General features: G+C 36.9%; 1 protein-coding gene across 8 annotated transcripts in view; it reads right to left on the bottom strand.

Annotated features, from left to right (window-relative positions):
• Window positions 1-23588, bottom strand: part of LOC139952742 (focal adhesion kinase 1-like) — an 80328-nt gene that overhangs the window by 41045 nt on the left and 15695 nt on the right. For 5 of the 8 annotated variants that reach the window (XM_071951954.1, XM_071951956.1, XM_071951957.1 and 2 more), the window contains exons 3-10: window positions 22011-22186; window positions 17348-17435; window positions 13183-13325; window positions 11966-12020; window positions 11308-11448; window positions 10081-10158; window positions 8823-8933; window positions 5070-5117 (exon numbers count right to left, since the gene is read on the bottom strand). In XM_071951954.1, the coding sequence (XP_071808055.1) occupies window positions 5070-5117; window positions 8823-8933; window positions 10081-10158; window positions 11308-11448; window positions 11966-12020; window positions 13183-13325; window positions 17348-17435; window positions 22011-22186 (840 nt within the window). The remainder of the gene's footprint in view (window positions 1-5069; window positions 5118-8822; window positions 8934-10080; window positions 10159-11307; window positions 11449-11965; window positions 12021-13182; window positions 13326-17347; window positions 17436-22010; window positions 22187-23588) is intronic. The other 3 variants (XM_071951955.1, XM_071951959.1, XM_071951961.1) reach the window with 1 other exon arrangement.

Genomic DNA, 23588 nt, shown 5'->3' with positions numbered 1-23588 from the left:
TGATAACTTAAATTACGCTTTTTCAACCCACATTTATAAGCCAACTTGGTAGATGTACCAATAGCACTGGGTAATTATTCCAACCAGAACCTCTTATCTAAAATATCATGATGCAAACTTATTGCACTTCACTTTTAGGGCATATATCAAATACATGGAACATAACACTATTTTCACAGGTATGTAATATGCTACTTTTTTTAAAGGGTTTATGTACTTTTTGTAGTACAAAAAACACAATGTCCACATTAAACTTACACAGTTTGAAGATAATGATAGTTAGAAAGCTTCCCTGAAAATATTCCTTGGTGAGTTTTTGAGAAATGAGTAAAACAATGTCATGAAAATAATTGTGTCTCAGTGATCATGAGACAACAATTATTTTAGCATGTAAAAACGTATTTTCATGACATTGATTTACTCATTTCTCCAAAACTACAGCGCCTCAGCAACTAATATTTTAAGATACGCTTTCTACTATCATTATCTTCAAACGGTGTAAGTTTAATGTAAATCTGTGGACATTGTGTTTTGTGTTACAAAAAGTGTGAGTACCAGTAGACCAATCCACGAAACTCCGCCCCATTGCGTATTGACCATTTACAACGCAAAGAAGGTCCGACAAAAAAGGTCCGACATGCGTGGGCATATCTTGGCGCGCGCGGCAGAGTTGTGCAGAAAGGCATTTGAGAGCCCCTACGTATTCTTGCTCACACGTGCGTCGTGGGCGGAGCCTACTGGATCAGTCTACTGACCAGAACAGTACCTCATCTCACTAAAACACATAGATGCGTGTTTTCAAACCTCTTGGGCACCAACATGATTGAGGCATTTGACTGAGAAAATATGTATATTTCCGACAAATTTACCAGCGAGAAATCTACATATCTGTCTTGCCTGTTCAGACCAACAAGCATGCTGCATATGGGTGTTTTTTTTTCGTTAAGCTCGATGTAAAATTATGCAGTGTCAATTTATTTTACATTGATTCTTTACAAATTTTCAATAGGTTTGTACACAAAACATGGGTGTGCCCACACAGTAAACAAATAGCTCTACACAATAAATAAATTTACTTTTTTTTAAATGGAACATTCAAATCAGAGTTATGGACCCAGTTTCACAGAGCTGCTCAACAGAAATTGTTGCTTAATCTACATGTATGTATTTGCTCAACAGGAAACAAAAGGAAACCAGTTATACATGTAAGCAATACAACATCACATAGCTTTTGGCTGGCGATATGTTTCTGCTAAGAAGTGCATTACTGTGCTTAGAGATTTTGAGTGTTCTGTACAACATCTCTATGAAACTGGGCTACAGATGTTACTTCCCATGCAGCCATGCAAAAGCGGTAGTTATCAAGCTGGTCAAACAAAACTGATCCAAGAAGCTACATCATTCTGACTTACTTGTGAATTTTCAAAAAGGAACCCACTTAATTTTGATCAAATAACTAGGGTCTTGCCAAAAATTAAAATAAGTTGTGTAAAGTTGACCAGAGTGAAAATGACTTGCAAAAAAAAGGACTTGTTTTGACTTTAACTGAGTCGAGTGACTAAACTAAAACAATAAACCAAAAGAGGGATTATAAAAAAATAGTCTGGTCCTGCTGAATGAATTGACATAAAGTCCTTTTGAAGACAGGGAACTGGACCATAGATAGCCATGACACTGTTTGGTGCCAGTTGAAATGCCAGTGCTTCTCAAAACCAAATGACATATCTTCCCCAAAAGTCTGTACCCCTGTGCCCCTTGAAGTGTACCCAGGAAAGTTTGAAATGAATATCAGCATGCTAGAATATGATACAAAAACAAAATGCTGGAGATTGCCAGTGTGATGTGGAAGAAAGTATTTTAGTGCTTGATACAGTATTATTAAAGGTATTGGATTTAGCCGAAACTGCTTCCTATTATTAATACTCTTCATGTTAACATTTATACTTTCAAAATTGGATTTGCCCGCACAAACTCCTTTAAAGGAACATCAGAGTTGTTGTTTTTTTGCTAACAAAACAGTTGCTGGCAGTGTAAGAACTTTATGTAATCCACCATAAACTGAAAAACCTGTAGATCAAAAATAGCGAAAAATCAAATGCATGAAATCAATTAAGAACAAATGAGCATGACATTTCAAAAAAAAATATTTCAAGGGATATTTTCTACTATCATCATCATTGGACTGTGTTAGTTTTATGTAAATCTATGATCTTAGACAGGTTTTTTCTTACCAATTCTGTAATGTTCCTTTAAATTTTATGTTTTCATCTGTTTTCTTTATTTTCCTTATATTTGGAAGATACCACTAAGTCAACCCAATCACCCAACTTCTGCATTTCCTTTGAACAATGTCTATAATACTGTCTCATATCATATGGTGGAGGAGAAAGTCATGCCGAACAAGTTAAACAAACTAGAATCTTTCCTCCGCCTTTCAATGTGACTCAGACATATTTGCAAATAACAAGCCCAAGGCGCCTGCATAATACAGAATAGACGCTCTTGTCAATACAGATAGCTCTTTAATTTCAATGCAAGAGGTCATGCAAAAGAATTGGAACGTTTAGTGTAAATAATATCCTTTCACATTGAAACAAGCTAACGTTTGCACAGTGAATATCCAGTTGCTAAGTTATACATCACACGTGCATCCATTGATAACAAACATCAGGGTTGTTTTCTTTGTTAGCTGAAACTCACGTAAGTCAATGTCAGTTAAAGGCAGTGGACACTATTGGTAATTACTCAAAATAATTATTACCATAAAACCTTTCTTGTTGACGAGTAATGGGGAGAGGTTGATGGTATAAACCATTGTGAGAAACGGCTCCCTCTGAAGTGAAGTAGTTTTCGAGAAAGAAGTAATTTTCCACGAATTTGATTTCGAGACCTCACATTTAGAATTTGAGGTCTTGAAATCAACTATCTAAACGCACACAACTTCGTGTGACAAGGGTGTTTTTTCTTTCATTATTATCTTCAATGACCAATTGAGCTCAAATTTTATCTTCACAGAATCCTTAAACATAAAACTCTCCACTAATTTTCTATTTGACTCTGCTAGTCACTGCAGTCAGTCTTTTTTCTCTTGACATTTGTTTTTTGAGGGAACTGTGCCACACGTGCAACAGGCATAAAAACTTGGCTCTATGAAAAGGTAGGAAAACTTTATAGATGTATTGCATATGACCGCCATCTTTGATGTTAACAATGGAAATGTGCTCGAGTGTACATGTATGTGCTGCACATGACTCTCGGCCAATGATAGCCTTTCACGCGTGCATGTTTCATCAACGATGGCGGCCAATGCAACAGGTCTATTACAAGAGCTGGCCTACAGTACATGGAATAGGCGTGTGTAGACTTTTCAATACTACCTTTGGGGATTTTTCCCAGGATGAAAAGAAAATCGGATTGAAAGTAGAACAAATATAATTCCCGTCACAAACAGGTCAAGTCCATTCAAATGTACAAACAAAATATAATTTATCTTATCTTCCAGTACGCGGTAATCCTCCAATCAGATGCTCAAACTGGAGTGTGAAAGCCATAACCTACTTCCACTTTTTATATTGGACTCTGCGTATTGGGAGTGTCAATGCATCACCCACCGCCCGCATATGGTCAGTGCAAAAAATTTACAAGCTAAACTTTGCATGTGCATGCTCTTCGTCATGAAATAAAGCTCTGAAACTGAGGTTGACATAATGAGGCTGGAAGATAAATTCGTTATCACACAAGCGTATGTGGAATTTGGAAAAATATAGAGCGTCTGCGTCCCATATCCATGGGACGCGACGCAGAAGCGCTACTTTTTTCCGTATTCCACAAGCGCTTGTGTGATAACTTACATGTATATTATTAGTATCAACATAAGCATTGGTGAGCAGCGATGCTGGATAAATATAGCAAGACACAGAAATGAACCATTCTGCTCGTAGTATGCGAGTTAAGAGTCAGTGAGAAAAGCATTAATGAAACAACAACCAGGATGTGAACCCAACAACCAAACAAAACATGTAATGAACAGTCACAGATACAAAACAGCTACATGTATCATGTCTCAATCAGGCCTAATGGTTTTGTACTACTGTACTCTCAACATGTAAACCTAAAAGTCAGTAATGACAAAAACAATCTACATGTACACGTGTATATCTAAACACAGATCAAAACGTACAGCTGTAATTCCAGGTTATCCCTTCTACATAAGTTTATAATGTACATGTATATAAAGCATACCATGTAATAACTATTGGCTGGTTATTGACCAATTAATTTGCCCAGCGCATGCAGTCAGCCCCGTCACAGTGTACAGAAACAATATGACAAAACAGGATTTAATCTGTACTATGTAGTACACATCTCTTCATTACATGCCGCATTGGTGTAAGTGGCCATCGCTGCGGCTTTTTCATTTGCAATTTGTAATACTTTTTCTTCCATCTGCTTAACATTTATGTTTGGAAAAACCCTTAAAAAGTTGTACACCTTATATTTCTGCATGTATAATGTTTATAAATGTTTCATTCAAGTTTGTGCGACTGAAAGTTGGACGGTTGGGCGGATTTAATGCAAGCTTGGCTTCCAGTCAATCAACCTTCATTTTGAATTTTTAACTGGGTTTTTCTGTGTTTTCATCAGTCTTTAGTTGTATATGATCATCATCTTTTGCTACGAGGGTAAGAACACATTTATTCACTAGCTGTATATTAAACATTCATTTGTTTTCACAAAGTTAAAATGTATGCATACATACTATACAATACATCATTTTCTGGTAGTGAAAGCAGATTTTTTGCTTAATACAGTTAATCTGCCCTTTGCTGGATTTTGTTATGACAGAGAAAGTTTTAGTTACGTGCTGGTACATGCATTTCATTCTCAGAAAAAAGTCTAACGATCATTTCATGGTAGCATTAAACTGACTCATACAAGACAAAATACAACCTGACATTTCCTACTAAAACCAAAACATAAACACATACAGAAATTAGTAAGCAAACTAAAAAAGGTTGGGTTTGGTGGTTTTCTTTTTAGGACTAGGGACACACGGAGTGCATACTTACACATGCGTCAACTTCGTTAGAACCAGGGAATTGGGGGATAGGAAAAGGCTACAGGAATGGGGTAAAAAACAAAAGAAACAGAATTTGGGGTGGAGTTTGTTAAGATATACATTGTAGAATTTCATCATGCTAAGGGATACAAGTCAAAGATTGGTTGTGTGAGGAGGGGGGGATAGAACGTGTATTAAAAACAGGGAAAGTAAAACAATTGTTTCAAGAAATTTCAAACTGATATTAGGATAATAATGAAATTAGAGTCATGTGGACAAAACAAGTGTATAAAGTTCTCTCCAAAACATCGTCTAGTATATTGGCGCTATTAGACCTTTTGCACATGATGTCGTTTCAGTAGGGCACCCTCGCTTAGAGGTCAAAAGGCGGTTGTTTATTGTCCAAACCTGTGCGCCGAGCATACAAATCTGTGTGTTTTAATTGTTTCGTCATCATCTTACCGCTAAGATGGTGGCTGGATGACATCAATGCATAAGGTCTATACCAACAGAATTGTGGCAGATACCACAAATCCTTTTAAATAATTCTAGAAAAGCAAACTTAATCACTGTATTAGCCAAGAACCCCATGGAGAGACAACAAGGAAGGAAGTTTTAGTTTTAGATGTGGTAGGCAGGTAGGTGGAAGGCAAAGTAAGATAACACTATGCCAACCTGACCACCCGTTGAGACTGATAAATATGACCTGTTAAAGTAAATAGCCCATTCCAGAAGGGAACAAGAGAATTTCATTACAGGATCTTTTTTCATCGAATTTTCACTCGACTTTTAGCTTTACTAAAATTAGCACTTTTGCTGAGAATTGTTTTTATGCCATCCTGGTTCTTGGTAAAATATTTGCACAAATTAATTACAAGAGATTGAGGGGAGCAAATGACTGAAATCGCTTGAAGTAATTTAGGCCTTCATGGGCTTAGACTATTATATTAGTTTGATTCACTGAAACAGTCCTCTTGATACTCAATTTGGCAGAATCCTAATAAAAGGTGTTATACAACAAACATTGACTGCTTGCACTTGGGACCAGGGAATCAGTCAAACCAGTCTCACGAGGTGATCTCTGGAGCTTTCAGGAAAAACAGAACCCTAGGAGTATAACCTCATGAGGCAAGATTAGTTGGACCATTCATTTAAGTCAATATTTATATTCAATTACATGGTCTACCCTCAAGTACTACTCTACAACAAACATTGACACAATATTTGTGCAGTGAAAACAGGGTGACCAGCCAAGTCATGTACTGTACTGTGCTGGATTGCTTGTGAAAGAGCAATAATATGAAATGGAGGCTGTATCTGAATTGGCGGCTACAGCTTTGTCTAGAACTGTTGGTAAGGACATCCTATACTTCAATGCATAATGGAAAGCAATCCAGTGGTAGCCATAGCTGTAAGCGGCTACAGCTATGGCTATGGCTAGAGTTCTGTGCATCATGAGTTGGAAGTATGGGGCGCCCTTAGCAACAGTCGTAGCCGTAGCTGTAGCTTCTAGTTTTGACAAAGCCTCAGCTTTGATAAACGTTGCTGATCATGCTGTCATCATCTTAGTCATGTCTCCTTCACACAACAACAATAACACAGAGTATTACATTAGAGTATCAGAGTTATTAGAGTAAAATCTAAAACTCCCCGCCCTCACCAAAAAAAACACCTTACTGTGAGGCACCTGATATTACCATCGGCGTTGGTGAAGTGGGTGTGGTTTGTGATTGAACTATTTGACACTTACCAATAGGGTACATAGGATGTGCTACCCTGATATGTAATGTAATGTAATGTAAGAATATCTGTTAATGAGAGGTTAAAGGGGCACTATCATCGTGATGACAGCAAACCTGTGGCCAGAAACAAAACTTGAACTCTCAACCACTTACTGCACATGCTTGTGTGATTATAACGGCAGCACCATTTAAAGCTTTTAACAGTAACTGTTGTGTTGTAACTGGGTGAGAGTTCATTTTTCCATGTCCAGCCGCAAGCAGACTATGATCCTGACGACAGTGTCCCTTTAACATGACTATTGGTTTGTTCATGCAGAAGTAAATGTGTTTTGAAAAATGGTTTTAAAAAACTTAAAATCTAAGAAACAACCTTGTGGATAGCTTCATCTAGTTTCCAATTTCCTTTAATTAAGTTTATAATATTGCGTCGTTCTAATTCAAAATGAATCTGGGCGTATTTCAGATTCAACTTTTGAGCCGCAGAATATTTTAGGTATTCTTAAAGTGAAGTGTATTTGCACTTATTTGGATTGTGCTGCAGAGTCTATCAAGTTACATGTAAACTTTACTTCATTTATTAGTTACACGTACAAGTATGTGTACTATGAATGATAATTATTTAGATTATACCTTGCAATTTCTTTCAAGTTAAAGTTAGCAAAAAGATATTGTTTCCAATGAATGACTGAGTTTAGCGGTCAGAACATGATGGTTTATGTTAACATGAAATGTCATGAGATGTGATACATGAGTTAAGTTTCACTGGGTTTGATTTGGAGAGCTGATTACCAGGAAAATCTGCCTGGGTACCAAGCTCTATACACATCCAGTACTACTGCTGAATCTTTGCCTGGTTCACTTTTTAAAACTGCTCACAGGGAAAAACAGGTAAGCAGTTTTGTCAATTGCAGTTTGTTTTAATCTAGTCCCAATGGAGAAAAGAGGTTTTATTTTAATCAAGTGCCCAAAGTTGGCTACTAGTGCTAAGCACAGAAAAAATAGTATTATTAGGTTAAGTGGTTCCCTAAAACATTGCTTAGCAAATACATTTGTTAAGCAAATTGTAACAGGGAACCACAAGGTATCATTCTTGATACTACTTCAGCTATAAAGTTCAAATTTTCCTCATCAAAAACGAATTCCTAGCAACTAAGGAACTGGGCCTTTGGTTTGATTAAATTTATAGAATGGTAGAACACCTTAGTGTATGGAACAAAGATGATTTGATGGAGGGAAAAATGGTGACCCATGGAAAAATGGTGACACATGATAGAAATAGGACAAAATAATAGTCATTCAAAAGACGAAAATCGTGCAATGTTAAAGAAATCATGCAGTAGAAAGGGTGCTGTGCAAACAAATACAAATAAATTTGGGAGGAGTTTGAGCAACACACCAAACAAAGATATGCAAATAATCATGCATATTTGTGGGTCACATGACCACCAACCCTCGTTCTTCCTCTATCTGATAACAAATCATACAAATGAAGGTGAATGCCGAATCCAGATGAAGGCTTCATTTTGAGCTGGATAATGTCTATATACTCATCCTCATCATGTACTTTCTATGAACTTTTTGGAATTTTCCTTGTATGAAAACAAAGAAAAAGTGCATGCATAATTTATGTTCATGCCTTACCAAAATTAGCATTGGCAATAAATTTAGGTTTGTGAGCAAGTATGCCTTTCCAAAGGAGCATGTTATAGAAGATACAGGAACTCTTTCTTAAACATTTTTACTGAACTTGATGGACATGCATTTTTCCCCTCATAGTTATTGGCGAAGGAAATTAACGCAAGTGTTTTGTTTCTCACTGGTCGGAGAACTTTGGTTTGTGTGGTCTGAAAGCCTACATGACGAGCTCGTTGCTATGGCGACCCCTGAGGTCACTGAAGTGTTCTTTTTATTCACAAGTGGCCATTCAACGAGGACTCAACATCCTACAAGTGCTAGAGTTAGATTAGAAGGTGATGAGATGGTCTGTCAGTCAAATGTCGATTATTGATAAAGTCCATTACCTCATTTGCACCTGATATTCTGAGTTGTAGTAATCCCTTCTTGTTGTTTTCCATATCCCCGCCTAGCGTCTGCACTGACTGCACTTGGGTAAACTCGGCCATCTTTGTAGGCTAGAAGAAGAAGAAACAAAACATGAGGTTGTTACTTTGCAGATTTTACCTTTAGCGACATTGGTTTATTTTTATTTATTTTTTACTTTACATAATTGAATGATGTAGAAAAAAACAATAAAAAAAACTTCAACAATTTGGAAAGAATCTGAACTACACTGTTTTTGTCAATTTAATTGGGTTGTTTAAATAAATATAAGCAAGTATGTTCTCATTGAAGAAGCATCAGCCAGTAGCCATAACATATCTTTCCATGTATTGTCTTTTTTTTCTCTTTAGACCTATATAGGAACCGAGGCACATTTTGTCAGCGTAGTGTTCAGCTCATTTCTGGAAGTATAATAAGAATGAGGCCCATCGGACTCTCAAGCCCGTCCAAAGATTAAATTTCCCTGCAAATGTAACAAGTTGACATCCCCAGCTGTTGAAAGCCCCCTAAGGCACTAGGAGCTGCTACTTATTCAGCACTCTGCCCAATCTGTTGAAGGTGCAATTTCAATCTCTTCAGCACTAATCCACAGTGCCTTGAGGGGTCAATTTGCAGATTGATTACATAGGAGTGATAGGTGTGTGCTTTGTATGTGTAATCTTGGTGTTATATAGATGTCCATATAAGTCGTGTTTTGACAGTCCGGATTTGTTGGAATAACTCAACCATCCCTTGGATTATCCAACCTCTATAAGTCTTCTTATTTCCAATAAGTATTCACATCAAAAGTGATTCTATCAACTTATCTGGAAAATACAGCAAGAAAACATACAGTACAACTTTCATACATAAATATGTAAAAGTATATACCGCTTCTCGAACGACATTTATTTCAAGTTATTTGATTGCATCAGGGTACAAAACAAAACACTGCATCATTGTTTAGGGTAGAGTTCAGTCTTTCATAAAACCACAACAAATCTGTAATTTGGTGTGAACTGTTGAACTCCAGGAAAGAGTGAATGATGGTTTTTGTCATAGATTTTGCAGACATATTTATTTAGAAATTGCAACCTGAACTGGAAGAAGTGGAGACAAGCTGAATCTCAACTGATGTACTCCAGGAGGAGTTGTAAGGGGGAGGGGGGGGGGGGGGAGATGGGGGATGGGGACAGGGGGGGGGGGAGTGGGAAGGGTAGAGGGACTACAAATACTTACTGTGGATGCTTTGTCTGTTAGGCAACTTATTCCATCTTCAGGACCAATCACAAGCTCAACTGATATACTCCAACCAGTCTACACAAAGAATAGAACACATAGAACATGAGATACATGTACAATAGGGGCTTTATCCTTCAAAACATTTAGCCATATTACAATGTATGTCTTATTCCCTGTTTACAAAGGGTTTCTAAGCAGGGTTCACCAGTATGGTAACCAGACTTTGTTTCATATGTCAAAGTACTAATGACAAAGGCCCAGTTTTAAAAAGCCTGGTAAGCACTCAAACTTGCCCAGCACAGAAGTCTCATTCGGCAGAAACAAGACTGTCTTAGACACCGGCTAAAATTTAATTAAGTTTACATTATTGTGACTGGTGCCCATCTCAACTTTTGCTTAGCAAAGCAGTATTTTCTGCGCTACTGTAAATGGGCCCAGGTCTTAAAACAACTTGCTAGTTGTAAAGTGACTATTCCAACCCCTTTGGTCATGCCACTTTGGAAATAATAATACCCTCCATTTAATAATAGTACAAAACAAATTTTATAAAGCGCTGGTATCAATTTAAACCGTCTGTAGTTGAGATTGGGGTGGGGTTGTTGAGGGGGGGGGGGGTGTCTGAAATCAATTGAGCTAGGGGTGGTGCACTTTGCAGTATGTGTATCCAATATATTTTGGCTACAACACTCATAGTATACACACACAAGTAGGAGCAGGAACCTCCGTCAAACTGTGTCAACACCACTCCATCACGCCCAGCAAACATAGTTTCATGCACCTCCACGTACATGTATGCAAAGAGTCATAGTGTGCCAAAGCTATTATTGTGTTTTGAAAAAATAAAGGTGTAATAAAAAAAAAAGGGAAAGGTTCAATGAACAGACTTTTCTTTACTCACTGGAAAGGTTACAAAGGGTTGTATTTCTTCAGTTCAATAACAAAAATTTAAAGCGTCAGGGACAACATTTTTTATTTTATTTTTTCAAAAAACCTTTTGAATTTGTTGTTAATAATGAGTAAATGTTTATGATCTTACCTTTTCAAAAATAAGACTGCATAAATAAAGGTATATGTAAAGATGACATTTATTCTGTCATAATTACAAAATTTGTAGGCTTAAGTTACACAACAAAAGTTGACAACTCTGCATTTTTTAAGCCTGCAAAAAATATCAGGTCTTTTGTTCTTATCAAAATGTGGAAATAATTTCTGAATCCTGCTTACTCCGAGAGCACATTTGAACTTTTCGTGGTCGAAGCGGTGGATCTTGGATAGTACATCAAAGAACTTGAAGACACACTGCTCTTCGTTAAGATTTGCAAACTGCTTGAAGTACTGAAGGATCAACTTGCGTAGATTCTTTGGCTAGATAAAGGGATAGTTCAACATCATTATTATATATTTCTGGTAATAAAACCAAGCCTCATACATGTATAAGTGAATGACAGTAGCTCGAAAAAGTGCTTGCTAATGTTTGTGAACAAGAAACAACGGGAATAACCCATACTCTTCCTCGATATGTGTTCTGGATTCTTTAACATGAACTATACTAGAACATGTGACGTTGCGCTTAATGTCCCATCCTAAACATATAGGAACTATGGTAAAGACCCTTTACTCAAGGACACAAGTGTCATGACAGGGAGTTGAACCCACACTCTGCTGATCAGAAACACCAGAGCTTGAGTCCGGTGCTCTTAACCGCTCCACCAGGACATGCAACAACAAATTAAAATTGCTAAGATTGTTAACCTTGGTTTAATAAGTCGATGAATTAAGTGCTGTTGATAAAATGATACGTCCAATGTAGGCTTGGTTACATTTGTTTAAATGATAAGTAATACAAAATAGAAGCACCGTGGTGTTTACAAGAATCAAGTACCTTTGTGTTATCAATCACTGCTTTGGGAATGAATCTCTTCAGACCTATTTCTTTTCTGAAAGGAAAAAGAAAAAGATAAAGATAATCAAAGAATAGAGGTGCTACATTACAATCATTAGATACCTTTAGAGGTGTCCGGATTTAATGTAAGCACAAGTTTACATTAAGCATCACTATACATGTAAGAAGCCCAATTTCATGGAGCTGCTTTTAAAAAAAAGCAGCTAAGCACAAACAAAATATGCCTACATGAATAAGGTTACCAGCCAAAATAACATGTGTACCGTGTGACTGGTATCCTGTCTATTTTTTGTTAAGCAGAAGTTGTTTAATAAGCAGTATTTTCTGTGAATTGGGCCCAGGTTGATTCAGGTGCCCATAAAAATGCCCTGGGGAGTTGAGCATTTTCATAACTACATCTCTTTCTGGTGACTTTCAAACTAAAAATGTGGGGCTATAAAATAGGATCTGTGGATGACTAACACGACTGATCAATTTCAATCCAATACATGTTGTCAACTCTGCCTAGAATGGCGGGGTAGGGTTACACACAACCTCATTGTAGATCTACTTTTTGAAGTTCTGTGAGTCACTGAGCGAGTACAGTATGTCAGTTTATCAATGACTTTCTGATTGTAGCAGGGTAACACCGCAACCCCCCTTGTTCAGAAACCTTTTAGTCTGTAAACAACAGTGTGAATGACTTTAAAATTCAATCATGGTGGTATTGTTGCCCCTACCCCAAGCATTTTCAGTATTTGTACACATGTACGTGTATGTAGGTCAGGTAAACATTTCAAAAGTATGTACCATGTAAGTTGTATTGATCGTTGCATGTCTAGCTCTTTTGGTTGGTATGTTTTACAGAGCTCCTGTGTCTACATTAGGCAAAGGACCATTTACAAACTCTCTGGTGGTCAGACAGGTTACTGTGAAATACAATGTACCAGGGAAATAGCTACATGTAGGGTGCCGTCTTGAGAGCAAAAACTACAAGCTAAATGGTGAAAGCCTAAAGGGTGCTTTGAGGCTATGTTATGTTTAGCTCTGTTCCGATTGGATTTTTTCTTCGCTGCCATGTAGAAAGTTACGTGACTGGCTTTGATGTAATTCTACCATGCATTCCCACCTGTACTTATTCTGCGATTTTATCAAAGCTGAGTGAAGTTGGCGGTTTTATTTGAAACTTATAGAAGGGGTAAATAAAGGAGACTTACTCGAGGTAGTCAAAGTTAGCTTTCTTGTCCAGAGCGATCTGTGGCATATCCTTAAAGAATCTTCTCATTTCTAGACATCCTAGCTGCAGAGCAATGTCCATATCTACCGTCTCTGCAACCTCATTCATGTAGTCATTGCGTACCTGTGTGAAAAACAGCACACTACGTTGGTTTGGTTTCCCGACTTCAAATGTAGAATCACAACCCCCCAAAAACATCTTAGTTTCTTTACTTTTAGTACTATTGTTCCTGAAGAGTGCCCCCTTTTAGATTATGTTTTGTGTTAAGAAAAATCCTGCTTTTCAAACTGGTTACCCATGTAAGAGAAGGTTTTATGACTAATTTATGATTCAAGTCATTCTAGCCATGCAAATTAGTTTCAATTAGTTCTTTTTAATTAATTCTTTTCAGTTAATTCTTCTTCCGTCAAGATATTTATTGAAAACTTGACAATTGGAATCAATTGGATGTACAAATGTACAGTGTATTCAGCCAAAGCCATTCTTATCGTCTGTCTCCACTACACATTTACTGCTCTGCCCAATCACAGAGGAAGGTTTGGGCCTAATCAAGACATGATAACTTTAATTGGTCCAATCAATTCAAATCAGGTTCAGGAGAATGCCACCTGTGGGAGTTGTAATTGCTCAATGAACACCACTAATCAATTCACTTCTCAGGGTTTCATTCAAAACCAAGTCGTCATGGAAAAGCAGAATTAAATTACACAGGGTCTTGGTGAGCTTAAACCTTGTGGATGTGACATCATTTTAAAACATATCAATATAAACCACAAGGGAAACTGACTGGGTAAATTTTGAAATGATTTTTGGGGTTGAACAAAGAATTGACTAGAGTGGGATTCGAACCAACGATCTCCGGATTAACGTGCCGGCGCTCTACCAACTGAGCTATCTAGCCCTATATTGGCGGTGTCCCTTAAGGTGATCCCCTGGCTGCCGCTTCCCAGGTTGTATCGTAGTTTGGGTGTGATCCCTGGCTACACGGCAGTTAACGGTTGTATGGCTTCTGACTGGCACCCCGAACAAAGATATTGACAAAATAGGGACACCGCCAATATAGGGCTAGATAGCTCAGTTGGTAGAGCGCCGGCACGTTAATCCGGAGATCGTTGGTTCGAATCCCACTCTAGTCAATTCTTTGTTCAACCCCAAAAATCATTTTAAAACGTCGGTTGGTTTTGAACAAGTCTGTATAAATCCAGGTGAGAGTCATTGCTGACAAAAAGACTCTGAAACTAGGACCCACTTTCTGAAACTTATGTATGACCCAGATTTTAGGAGGAATGTTGAAATAATGACATTTCCACATTTTAGCACCCCCTGGAGTTATAGATTTTAAGGAGCTTATGGACACAGGAATTAGATCAAAGAGCAAAGATCAAAGAGCAGGATTTATTTATAACTAAAGAAAGTAACATACATGTATCATATTTTGTTCATCAGGCAGACACAATTATGTCTGAATTCAGGTAAAAAGTCTGAATATTCTCATTCCTGAAAAACGATCCATAGTAAAGTATCATGCATCATATTGAAAACTGGTAAACAAAAAACACTCTGCAAACATTCACACTGTCTAGTCACAGAATACAAATTATAGGTTCTAATCTTTTGTTCATAACTTTAACAACAACTATAAGGTTTTTGAAGCCATGCATTTTGCAGACACATACTAATACTATTTACTTGTCATCTTCTTCCAGAACATAAACCACATACATACGACCCCTACACATCACCAGCACATGATGTTACATGGTCCACTGTACTTTATGAACATGCAAAGCCCAAGCCACTTAGACACCAAATTGCTGTATTATGATTCTATTGTCCGTAAATTAAGAACTGTAACTCTATTTAGTCCGGATATTCTCCAAGGTGGCTACAGGAAATTGTCCAAGGAAGTTAGTCTTAGTTCATGAATAGTCAACTGGGACGAGCCCTAAGTAATACAGGGCAGATATTATCAGTGAATGCATTGTATTAATTAGTAGCCTATAGGAAGTAACAATACGTGGCTGTCTTCTTGCCTAGCTTTCTCAGTGCACTCATGTCCATGAATATATCAAGCAAAACATTTTTAAAATTGTGTGCCATTGTGTATCGCGTTCCAATCCATTGATTGATTGATTTATTGATTAATTGAAATGGTTCACTTAATAACAAATTTGATGAAAACAGCTCAAAGACTGATACAAACAGCTCAAAGGCTGAGACATCATGAATACACATGTAATAAAAAATTGTAAAAAGTACATAGAATAAGCCACTATACCCAATGGACATAAAGCTACTAGGTGGGATCACCCTTCACTTAGTACAGGGTTCTCGCCATGCGCAATTTCGGCCGATACACACATGATGCAACATTTTAAAACATAACAAATTCACAGAAAAAACATCAAGAGAAAACCATAGAATGACCCAGATTGCACACTAAAGCTTTTAAAACCAAGATTCAAACACCAAGTAGGCCTAAACAACACTTTAAAAGACCTTGTTACATTCAGCATGCTTTGGCCAAACTTCAAATAATTTGGGTCCAGAACGGCTAACCGTTTTGAATAAACCTGGGGAGAATCGTGAGTTATAAAGCACTACTTTCAGTGTCCCTTGGGAAGAGATGAAGATCAAAAGTCAGAGTAATGTTTTAGGAATGAACTAAACCAAGATAAGAGTTATCTGTGTATCCTGTAGATGAATGCAGCAAAGGGTCAATGCTGTTTCTGGACATCGACATCTTTAAAAAAAAATAAAAACCACTGTGTGTTTTTTTAATTTCCTGATACAACAATTCTCTACCATTTGTCCTTTGCCTTTGTCACCCATAAATTAATTCCAGTCAATTTGCCTTGTACAGGTCGTTTACCTATTTGTATGGATCCAATCATAGTACATGTACGTACCTGTACACATTAGGTTAACAAGTACACCAAAACGAAGAATAAAACTAAATGCAAACTTTGAACTCCACTCTCAATTCTGATGATTGTTTGCAATGCACAAATCCCTTGATATCATCAACGTTTCAAAATAACCACAATGTACATGACTAATGTACACTCTCTTCAATAACACCAATGACATTTACAATTATTAGATTAAAAACTACATGGTAACATCAAGGTAGATGTATAATGCAAATGTTACACGAGTACATTGACACATTTGTAACGTAGTTGATGGCAGAGTTTTAATGTAGAACTTGTGAAACCAGCTTTGCAAATATAGCTCAATAAAATACAGCTTGGGAAAGTCCCATCAACTTCAGTTTTGATTGAAAAGACTCAATTCCCCATTTATATGTAGTAATATTACCTCATTCTATTAGCTTAACAGTACATGACAGTACAGTAAACCTTTTTCTTCTATTTTTTCCCTCAAGAAAATAAAGAATACAAAACAACTTCATTTCCTTTACAACAAAAAGTCAGGGGAAACAAAAAAATCAAATTTCCCTATCATTTAAAGGAACACGTTGCCTTGGATCGGTCGAGTTGGTCTTTGAAAAGCGTTTGTAACCGTTTGTTATCAAATGTATATGGTTAGAAAGATGTTGTAAAAGTAGAATACAATGATCCACACAAACATGCCTCGAAATTGCGTGGTTTTCCTTTTACCTCGTCGACTAACACGTCGGCCATTTATGGGGGTCAAAATTTTGACTCCCATAAATGGCCGACCATGTTAGTTCGCACAGTAGAAGGAAAACCACGCAATTTCGAGGCAAACTTGTGTGGATCATTGTATTCTACTTTCAAAACATCTTTCCAACCATATGCATTTTATAAAAAACGGTTACAAACGCTTTTGTTTTGACCAACTCGTCTGATCCAAGGCAACGTGTTCCTTTAATAACATCACGCCGACCAAATAAATAAATCCATGTAGTGCACAAAATTACTTCCAACCCCATCCTTAATTTGTTACAGAAAGAACCAGGGGACATCCATAAGTGCTTTGACTTGTAACTCCACCTTCTGACTTGACTGTCAGATTGGATTTACTAATCTCCATTCACAACTCACGTAGTTCAAATAAGCAAAGCGTCTACTAAATCTCTTCATTCCAATCAATGCACAGTGTGTCAATTGACGGGTGAGGCTATAGGGACAAGGAAAGACAGAATGATGGAATCTTACCTGATCATAAAAGTAGAAAAATGTGACTTTGTCTTTCTCCAGAAGTTCATGGTAATCTTTAGGCAAGTAGCGGATCCGTAACTCATGCCTGTAGTGGGAAAAAGTACATCAAACATCACAGACTTGTGACACAAACAGACAATGCCATGGAATACAAAGCCTGAATTAAATACAATCTTTGTTGCAGCAAAGCAATTTTCCCTGAGATAGTCAGTGTTGAATGTACAATACACGTACACTGCCAAATGCACAATTAGATGTTGCTACTACGTTGTACAGTATGAGAAAATAGTCCAAAACTTGCCAATCCAGAAACTTTTACTTACTGGTGCATACAAATGTACCTATGTTACATTATATGACTTGCAATGATGTCAAAAGCTAACACTGCGCCCTCAATGAGGTCAAAGGAGAAATTTTGATTGGCTGACAGTTTTATAAGGCGCCTACAGGCCTTACACCTTTCCATTGTTGACCTCAGGTGCATCACCTCATGGAAATGGATTATTGTCACACTTGTCCATGGCTATAAAAAAAACTCTCTGTGTCTAATAAAAGATTTCTGACGGTATTTTCGCAGGTTCAGTTTTACATATCCCGCGGATAAGAACAGAACGTCTCTCTAAAAAGCCAATATCATTCCTTCTCTTAATCTATATTTTATCTTAGCAGGATTATTACTGCAGAAAGATCATTATTCGCAGGCACGCCACGCTAGGACCAGATCAGACATCCTACACCACCCAGCTCCCCTGAGACCCACAGACACAATGCAGTTGAAGGAGGTGTCACACAAAGCCCATTCAGCAGGGGGATTTTCCAAGGAGTGATGTTGGGGACTCCTGTGCAAACACAAGTGATATTTTCTTACCATCGAGTGATCTTTCAGAAGGGCGTTGAACAAAATTAAGAATGGATCTGCTACAGGGGAAGAGTTGAGTATGAGAAAGTGCAACATTCAATGTTGCACAATGATTTGTTGTAAGCATTACAATGTGAATAAAGTGTGTTTTATGAGCTCCTTTTTAAGTGGCAGAATGCAAAAAAAAAAGAGAAACTCAATATGAGACTTTTATTTTGAACTGTGTTGATATTGAACCTACACTACCTTTATGCAGCGATCATCAGAAAACTTTCACATATTTTGTTTTTTTTATAAAAAGGTATGACGCATGAATTAGCAATTACTCTTCATATACTTTATATATATCGAACGACAAAATTGTGCTTGGAAATTCCATCTGAGATACTGCCTTGTGTGAACAAAATAGCCAGAGAAAAATTCCCACCAGATTGTGCATGTATCAATGTTTGACAGTTTCCCCAAGTTCAACTCAATTAAAAAATACTTCGATTCTGAAAGAATCCGAATTTGCCCGTAGATTGTAAAATTAACAAAATCCCTCAAGAAACACATTTTTTAGTGTTTTTCTCAAAAACATAATAATAAACATCCACTGATATAATTTGAACTCACATTGTCCTACAGGTAGAACCACGGAAAGATACCACTATGCCAACCTTACCACCCAATGAAAATATCATCAAAAGTATCAACCAAAATACCACTCAAAATACAATGAATGCCTTAACAAATGCAAGTTCCTTAAAAACAGAGGATTAAAATAAAGGTTTTAATTAAAGTTACACATTCCAGTCACATGACTCATGTTGGATACCACGACTCCATGTTTTGATCCCATTTAAGCATTATATCGCAAGGAAATAGACCTTTCTTGATAAACAAACCACAATCAATCTGTTAACAGATGTGTGACCAAATTGACAATACTGGAAAACTTCAATTAAAATCAAAATACATCTCATGATTGGTTGCTTTGTTTCAAACAAATTAATCACAGTTTAAAAAATTTGTGTAAAATTTTTACAAACTGTGGCTTTATGTTTTTGCTTTGCCCTTTATGGCTTCCCATAGTTTTCAAACGAATTGGCAAGGTCAAAAACTCGGCCTGTGAGGTTGCAATAGAAAGGTCTATAAGGTTACTTCTTCCAAACTTGAGACAAACATGTCGAGCCATGTTGCTCAGTGTTATACCGATACCAGGCTACCCCCATACTGTGCCACATGTGATGAGTCAGACCCAGAAATATTGGCTTACAAATAGTTTCTGTACAGTTTGAAACACCAGGAGGAAAGAGTGTTGTACTTAATACATACGGTAAACGTAGAGGCTATTTTGCAATCTGGTCGGGGCATAATATCTTTACAACAATATTACTGTACTTCAAAGGGTGTTGTTTCTAACATTGTTTAGAAAATCACCAGCTCTTTATCAAGTAAGTTTTTATGGTCATTAACTTTTGGAGTATGGTAATTACCAAAGGTAAACCCTTTTACTTTAGACTGTACAAAATGTATAAAAATTAAAACAAACACACTAAATTTTAAAAACTTACCAATGAAAATGTATTCAATGAAAATTTAAAGTATAAATCAAACAGAAATGTTTAGACCCATATGATGAGGTCCAATTTTTAATTTGATGATGGCCATATATATCCAGGCACTGGTTTTGCCCATCTGGACTAGTGATGCTTTAGGAATGATGGAATGTCAATTTGTGCTGATGTAATTTTTTTGGGCTTAGCTACATGTAATATCTTGAATTTTCATTAATATTAAAGATTTTTGCAGTTCCATAAAGGCAAAGAACATGACTACTAACTAATTTAGTTTTCCTTTGTTAACCCTCAAATTAATTTACAAAATTACCAAGATTTAAAGAAAAAAGTTGCTAACCCCTAAGGAAAATATGATCCACTAAGTTAAAATGCCACTTCCAAGGTTGTATTGTAAACTGGGCGTGATCCCTGGTTGGTTGTTAGACTTCTGACTGGTGCCCCCACCCCCCACCCCCCGAACAAAAATATTGACTAAATAAGGAAACAGCAAACCTTAGACATGATGTACATGAAGATACAACTCAGTTGGTTTAACACCACCACGTTAAAGGAACACGTTGCCTTGGATCGGTCGAGTTGGTCTTTGAAAAGCGTTTGTAACCGTTTTTTATAAAATGCATATGGGTAGAAAGATGTTGTAAAAGTAGAATACAATGATCCACACAAACATGCCTCGAAATTGCGTGGTTTTCCGTTTACCTCGTCGGCTAACACGTCGGTGATTTATGGGGGTCAAAATTTTGACTCCCATAAATGGCCGACCGTGTTAGTTCGCATAGTAGAAGGAAAACCACGCAATTTCGAGGCATGTTTGTGTGGATCATTGTATTCTACTTTTACAACATCTTTCTACCCATATGCATTTTATAAAAAACGGTTACAAACGCTTTTGTTTTGACCAACTCGTCCGATCCAAGGCAACGTGTTCCTTTAACCTGGAAGTCGCACATTCAAATCCTCTCTGGTAATTTTGAGTTTGTTCATCCAAAAATGTATTTAAACTAGACATTTTTTAAGCTGTTGATTTTCATTGTGTTGGCTCAAATAACATTACATTTTGTTCAATATTTTTCAATGCAAATCTTGAACACGATGGAATAGTAGTAGCCTGGATCGAAATTGCGATTTCGGCCTATTTATAGAATAAAAAAAGACTCCACAAAATGGCGTGCCGTGCTAGTTCACAACGTATAAGGAAAACCATGCAATTTCAAGGCATATTTGTGTGGATCGTTATATTGTACTTTATACACATCTTTTTAACCATATAACGCATTTTGTAACAAAACAGTTTCAAACGCTTTTCATGGACCAACTCGCCTGATCCAAGGCCAGTGTCCCTTTAAGAGAAGTGTCTTTTCCTTAGGGAATATTTGTTCATGCTCCAAGCAAGACAGAAATCTTGGGCCTGATCACCACATCACCAGAACAAGTCTGCAGACCAGATATTCCTAGAATGGAGAACAGTATGAATCACACAGCCTACTGTACATGTACTATGTATGCAGTGGTGACATTGTGTATATTGATAACTACTCTGACTAACACTCTGCCGTAATACAATATTCTCAACTTACACCTATCCCCCTTGGTCAACTGTCATTGCTAGTATAACATTCTCTCACATACAGGCAATCCATTTCACATGTTGATACAACGAGTGTTTTTTTTTTTTTCATTTCAAAACGAGTCAATGCCCTACGCCTTGCATCATACTGTAAGTTTTTGACATGGTTTTTGTTTCCTTTTCAAGCCAGTTTACTGTGTTTCTTGAGGATGATGCGAATGGAAAGAGATACATTATTGTTTTTAGAAAGAACAGATTTGTTTCAATCTTGGGTTTTCTATTCAGGAAACTCAGATATGACAGATACACTGTACATGGACATTAGACCTACAAGTAGTCATGGGTTTTCAGGTTGGCTTAGGGGTGTCTTCCCTGCCTTTAAATTTTGTGAACCTGGTTCGAATCATACCGGCGCCTTGCATGTGGACCATAATTAAAATAACTACAGTTCTTACAATATGATTGATACTTATTGACAAGTATTTGCAATTTGTCCATCCTTTTTTCTGCACTCTCCCTGTTTGCACAGTGGTTAAGTCAATAGACTGTGATAGTCTTGCATATATCCAATCTTCGAGACAAAGATGACCCCTCACATCTTTCCAGAATAAATTCAGACCAAGTTTCAATCTCAAGAAGGAACACGTTAGTAGGAACTATTTGTTGCCTTACCTCCATTCTAATGCTGGGTGTATCTTCTCATATTTATGTTTGATCTGACCAATGGTGAGGTCCCTATGTAACCAATGACTCTCCTCTGTTTGGATGTGTTGAAGGCGAATTGCAAAGCTACTCTGGAAGGCACGGTCACCTCTCGCTAATTTAGCAACCACGGCATGGATCACACTCTGCAAAACACAACATAGGACAAAATATGAATAATGAAGAACTATTGAAAGCCTGGGAAGTCATCTTTCAGAGGGCAAGGCAATTTTCATTATGAAGAAATACATTTCCATTGGAGAATCTTGACATCAATAGGAGTATTTCAGCACCTTTGTTAAATTTATTGGATATATGGCACTTTATAAATGCTATTATTAGTAATATTATTCAGCTTTATTATTATTATTTTTTTTAATTAACAAAATGAACAAGGCCAAGACATGGAGCAGATTAGGGCAAAGACCTCTGAGAAACCCACTTACATAGTGGATGCAAAGAGTTTTGGCAGTTTCAATAAACATAAAGCTTTAATTTGCATAAAAACACAGAATTAAAGAAAATGTACACATTAAATCTGATACATTTTCCTCAAAATTCCCATTAATTTTGAAGTTAAATAAACACTATTGCTCTAGCCAAGTTAAAATACCAGTGTAAATTTTTAGGCCTTTTTGTATACAAATAAAAACACAAACTTAACTCATTAATGTAATTACTGTTTTGCATTGAGGATGCTCGCATCATGTGGCAGGTTTGAACCTTAATCGTACTGGAAATAATCAGTCTGTAAACCACTCAAATAAAGAAACTAATAACACAATAAAGTTCTTCAAATAACATGGGTGAGTGTAGAATTGTCCGTTTCACATACTGCCCTTTTGCCACAATTGTCTAGCATTGTCAAAGCTTCCACCAATACCTTCCTAGACAGGAGTTCAAGTCAAACAATAATACAACCTCCATGTATTTCCTGATATTTTTGTTGTCCCTTGTTTTTCTTTCTTGTATAAATATCCTTTATGAAAGGTCATTGGAATGTTTGAGATCATCATCAGTGTGACCTTTCTAGGGTTGAATGATTCAAAACCAACGTTCACTTTACCAACTGACTGGTATGAATAACAAATGGTCTTATGGTGCCTTGTAATGCTTCAGTGTGCACTTAATTACTAGGTGACCTTCTTGTATCAAAATGCAGTTATGGATACTGAGTTGTTATAAATGGATTTACTGTTGAACCATTGAACATACAAAAATACACAATGCATTGCAGCTGGCAAACTTACATCAATTATACTGATCAATGCTTTTAATTTTAATTTCAAGGTATCGAGACATGCTGTTGCCATTTAAAGGGAACGTGTTTCGTAATCACTCTTCATAAAAACCTACTTGGTTTAGGTTAAAAGTATCCTTCGATATAAAAAACAACTTCACTTCGAAATAACATGGTTGGAAAAAGATATCAGTTTTTAACCCCGTAAATTGAATCTGAGAAATGGTTGTCAGTGAGTCAGATATGTTTCTCTTCAAAACCCGGACAATCCCTAAATTTGGCACTTATCTCAAAAACATGACTAAAAT

Source organism: Asterias amurensis, chromosome 20 (genome assembly GCF_032118995.1).
Source record: "Asterias amurensis chromosome 20, ASM3211899v1".
Taxonomy (NCBI): domain Eukaryota; kingdom Metazoa; phylum Echinodermata; class Asteroidea; order Forcipulatida; family Asteriidae; genus Asterias; species Asterias amurensis.
This window is presented reverse-complemented; position numbering and strand designations above follow the sequence as displayed.